Source organism: Tribolium madens, unplaced genomic scaffold (genome assembly GCF_015345945.1).
Source record: "Tribolium madens isolate multiple individuals breed KSU strain unplaced genomic scaffold, Tmad_KSU_1.1 Scaffold_19;HRSCAF=116;Tcas5.2_LG9, whole genome shotgun sequence".
NCBI lineage: Eukaryota > Metazoa > Arthropoda > Insecta > Coleoptera > Tenebrionidae > Tribolium > Tribolium madens.
This window is the reverse complement of record NW_025400983.1, coordinates 3997392-4002412: the sequence shown is the minus strand read 5'-3', so window position 1 is coordinate 4002412 and position 5021 is coordinate 3997392. Positions and strand designations below refer to the sequence as shown.

Below are 5021 nucleotides of genomic sequence, written 5' to 3'. Positions count from 1 at the left end.
CTACACCCCCTAAAAAAGGTACGTTTTTTAAAGGGTTTTTCCTAATATTTCAGAATAGATAAAATTACAAAATTTGGTACCTTTATATGTACACCTAAACAAATGCCAAATAACTAAATTTTTAATCAGGGGCGTCCTAAACGGTAAAACAAATTTAATTTTTAATTTTTATGGTCTGTAACATAAATTTTTAAAGCGATTTTTACTAAAAATCCGTAAATTGTATCGGAAAAACACAAAAGACCTTTTTTTATGAAAAACTATGAAATTTTCTTACTGAAAGTGGCAAGAAACCACAGGCAAAATAGTTAGAGTAAATTTTTACCCTAATCCCATCTAGTTTAGGAAACCCCTAATTAAAAATTTCAACATTTTATTTTTGTACTTGTTTAGGTGAATAAAAGTTATCGAACCAAAGTTTGAATTTTTTTTCTAAAATGATTTTGGAAATATTGAAAAAAAAACCTATTAAAAGACGCACCCCTTGCGTAGCATTTTTCGATATATGTTCATAAAAAATTTTTGTTCTAAAAATGAATATTCTATCTCCTGTTTAAATTTATAACAATAAAAAGTATTAAAAATTTATTTTATTTTTTGTTACTTTTGTGAGTTACTTTTTATTTTTTTATGTTTAATTAGGATCTCTTATTTCAATTTAAAATAAAAACGTGTACTTAGAGATTTTTGCTTTTTAATCCGCCTTCTTTCATTTCATTTTCATAGACCAACAAAAAAACCCCCCCGAAATAAAATCCTGGTTACGGCCCTGCGAAAGACCCTTATTTAGGAAGTTAGTCCGGACTCGGGGATACATGTTTCTTCAAAACGGTCTTTTTCTGAAAATTTCTTCCACGGGTATAGATTATTAAATGGTGATTATAATAAATTGCAAAATGACACTAAGCAAATTTTAGAGAAAAAAATGCATGCCCATGTATTTCATTACCTTAAGAAAATTTTTGCGATTTTTAATTTTGTTACAAATACTTAGTTTCTTCCGTTTTTTAATTTATTTTTATTACTTCTAAACAAAGCAAAAAACCCAAAGTGGTAAATTTAATGCCATAATAATAATAATAACTAATATTATACAGTATGTCCCCGGATTTTTAATTTTTAATTTTACACTAACACTGCAAAAGAAAAACATTTTTTGATTCACCTGGAATCAGTCTGTAACTTTAAAAGATCATTATTTTCGCTCAGTGGAAAGAAAATTTAATTTTTTTTTTGATTTTCAGCTTGTAGTAACTAATAATACTATAGTCTACAAACTATAAGATGTTTAATATACCTTTAATCGAATTATTATTTTTATGTTAACTTACCTTTAATTAAACAAACATAATTGTTAAATTTTTCTATCACGTCACACTTTTTTGTTACAGACGATAATTTTTCTGCTTTCTGCACAAATGCCTCTGATTTAAAATTTATTTAAATTCAAATTGTTGCTGAATTATTGCAAAATTATTACCATATGGGTCTAAATAGGTCTTAAAAACATTTCACTCGCATTTGAACTTCTTTTCTAAAAATTTAGGGAGCATGAGTACCAACGAGACGAGCGTTTTCATCAAAATCTGAAAGTTTTTCAAAGATTGACACGAAGGTTTTTGGGATGAAAATATGTTAGTAGATTACTGTTGGATTGTTATAAAGAAAACTGATCCAAAAAGTATAATAAAACCAAGTAAAATAACTCATTTTTAATTTGTTCTTTGGCGGTTTTTGTATTTTTGTTAATTACATATTTCTTAAACGTAACGTGGTGAACTTTTTTAAATAGTTTTTTTTGATCTCACTGCCTCAAAATCTATAAGAAATTATGACTTTCAGCTAAGGTATAAAAATCGTGTAAACTAGTGTAATTTTTTTCTCTCTCAAACATTATTCAATTAATTAATTGTCAAAGTGACATCGTCCAAAAGTAAGAAAAAAAATTAACTTTTCTTTTTACTGAGTCAGAATAATGAAGTTTTAATTACAGATTTGCTCGTTTGAAATAAAGCAAAAACAACACTTGCTGTTAAAGTGTTACTTTATCTACTCAAAAGAGTTTATAAAGAAATAGTTTAACATCTGCTATAGAAAAAAAGTATTTCCTTTACTTTTTGAGCGTAAAATCAAAGGTAAAAATTTGTTTCCTCTTGATTGGCTATTATAAAATGTATTATTAAGTTCAGAATTTTAATTATAGAAGAAATAATTTGATAGAAATTGGCAAAATTCACAGTTTATTAAAAGATTCTGGCATTTAAAACTAGTTCTACAATCTTGATTTTTGAAAGCTGTAGATAAAGAACTTAATCCGGGAACATACTGTATACTTGCAAACTACATTTCTTTAATAAATTTATGTATTTGTAATTTGATAATTTGAGCAAGCTCGTTTATTATAATCACAATTTAATGTGTACGTTATAATCTATGCTCATTGAAGTAATTTTCACAAAAACACATTTTTCGGGTCAACTTCTTAAATAAGCCTTTTTCGACATATTACCTGCTCTCCAACTAGTTAGTCTGAAACGCTATTGCGACAAAGCGCAGCCCGAGTACAAAGTTAGACTGGTGACTAGTTTTTTCCCCGGGTGTACCTGGACAAGGTTTAGGTTTGGTACTTACTAATTTATTTCCAGCTGATAAACCTAGCACTCCCTCGTGGCAAAAACCAACAAAACCGTCCTACCGACCCCCGAGTACCACCAACCATTGGCAAACTAAAACCACGACTAGTACCACAACCAGGCCAACTTATAGTACCACCGTGTCACAATTGACTGATGATAAGTGTGACTCAGGCCAGTACTACCCACATGAGTCATGTTCAAGCTTCTACGTTTGTGTTAATGGACACTTGGTACCACAGAATTGTGCCCCTGGACTTCACTACAACCCTGAACAACACATGTGTGACTGGAAGTACAAAGTCAAATGTCTTGGTCGCAAACAACTGGCCCAGAAGTACCAACTCCCCAAAATGGGGGGACCACAACCATACTCTGCTTGTAGCGAAAATGCCTTTGCTGCGTACCCCGGGGATTGTACCCGATATTTGCATTGTCTTTGGGGCAAATATGAAGTGTTTAACTGTGCCCCTGGTTTACACTGGGATAATGTAAGGTAGTCCTAAGGTTAATTAATGTCTTAATTAATTTTTTCAGAATAAAAACATCTGTGATTGGCCCGAGAAAGCCACTTGTGATGGTACCAGCAACGTCAATGTTGTGGATATTGTGACAACTGCCAAACCCGAGCAAACTACAAGTGTGACAAGTGGTACAAGTTGGAACCCGGGGAGTACCACCAGTTATCCGGAATGGCAACCCACGGAGTGGCACCCTCCCATCCCCCCAACGTCCGAAAAACCACCACTTCCCGAAGAATTGAAGCCACAATCTGGGTACTTTAAAATCGTTTGCTATTTCACAAACTGGGCATGGTACCGGAAAGGCCTAGGAAGGTACATCCCAGAGGATATCGACCCAGATCTCTGCACCCACATTGTCTACGGTTTTGCCGTTTTAGATTTCGAAAATTTGATAGTTAAAGCGCACGACTCGTGGGCCGACTTCGACAACCGTAATCACCCTCTAGTGGTACTTCCTTCAAATAAAACTCTAATTCCAGAATTCTACAAACGTGTCACTGGCTACAAAGCGAAAGGAATCAAAGTGTCCCTTGCTTTGGGTGGCTGGAACGACTCCCAAGGCGACAAGTACTCCCGCTTGGTCAACAACCCCGCCGCACGTGCCAGATTCATCAAACACGTGTTAGAATTTCTGGAAAAGTGGAACTTTGACGGCCTTGATTTGGATTGGGAGTACCCGAAATGCTGGCAAGTGGATTGTAAAAAAGGCCCAGATTCGGACAAACAAGCCTTTGCTGCGTGGGTCACCGAATTGAAGCAAGCCTTCAAACCTAAAGGCTATCTTCTATCAGCTGCTGTTTCTCCAAGCAAGACTGTGATAGATGCAGGGTACGATGTTCCAGTCCTGGCACAGAACCTAGATTGGGTTGCTGTGATGACGTACGACTTCCATGGGCAATGGGACAAGCAGACGGGGCATGTAGCCCCCCTGTTCTACCATCCAGACGATGAAGTTGTCTTCTTTAATGCGGTACGTTTTTTGGTACACTCGGGGAAAAAACTATTCACCAGACTAACTAGTTCGGCAGGTAATATGCCGAAAGACCCTTATTTAGGAAGTTGGTCCGGATACACGTTTCTTCAAAACAGTCTTTTTCTGAAAATTTCTTCAATGGTGATTGTAATAATTTGCAAAATGACACTAAGAAAATTTTAGAGAAAAAAATGCATGACCATGTATTCCATTACCTTAACAAAATTTTTGTGATTTACTTTTAATTTTATTGACAAATAGCTAGTTTCTTCCGTTTTTTTATATTTATTTTTATTACTTCTAAACAAATCAAAAAACCCAAGATGGTAAATTTAAAGCCATAATAATAATATACCAGGTGAATAAAAAGTATGGAACCAAACGTTTTTTGCTTAAACTATTTATTGTTTGAAAAAACTAATTAATAGGGCTAAAGTACTATAAAAATGTGATGATTTAACAAGAATAAAATTTTTCGAAATTTGCTTTTATTTTTGAGTTCTACAAAAAAAATATTTTTTTTAAATGGCAACCCACTATAAAATCATTTTTTTTATAAATGCTATACTCTAAGGATTACAACTATCTGCTTTATTTTTAATTTTTTCAAAAAAATGTTTTCACATAAACTGAAATTTTGACAACAAAAAATCGCATAACTCAAAAACAAAACAAAATTTCGTTCTGAAATTACGATCACATTTTTTATATTACTTTAATTTATATTAATTATTATTTTCCGGAGGCAAATGATTAAAAATAAAACCGCTTGGTTCCATACTTTATATTCACCCTGTATAATAATATAATTATGTATATTATAGCAGTAATATAATAATATATAACTGCTATAATATAATATAACTAATATTATACAGTATGTTTCCGGAT

At 32.8% G+C, this 5021-nt stretch overlaps 3 protein-coding genes across 9 annotated transcripts in view; all 3 read left to right on the top strand.

The window, feature by feature from the left end:
• Positions 1 to 5021, top strand: part of LOC123009896 (SID1 transmembrane family member 1-like) — a 37090-nt gene that overhangs the window by 16224 nt on the left and 15845 nt on the right. The gene's annotated exons all lie outside the window — the stretch shown is intronic.
• The window catches only part of LOC123009934 (systemic RNA interference defective protein 1-like), a 20048-nt gene that overhangs the window by 13929 nt on the left and 1098 nt on the right, over positions 1 to 5021 (top strand). The window lies entirely within an intron of this gene.
• LOC123009927 (probable chitinase 10) lies at positions 2628 to 4484 on the top strand. Its single transcript, XM_044406512.1, has 3 exons — positions 2628 to 3124; positions 3171 to 3588; positions 3637 to 4484. Exons 1-3 carry the CDS (start codon positions 2915 to 2917, stop codon positions 4311 to 4313), a joined length of 1305 nt encoding a protein of 434 aa, XP_044262447.1. The 5' UTR covers positions 2628 to 2914; the 3' UTR covers positions 4314 to 4484.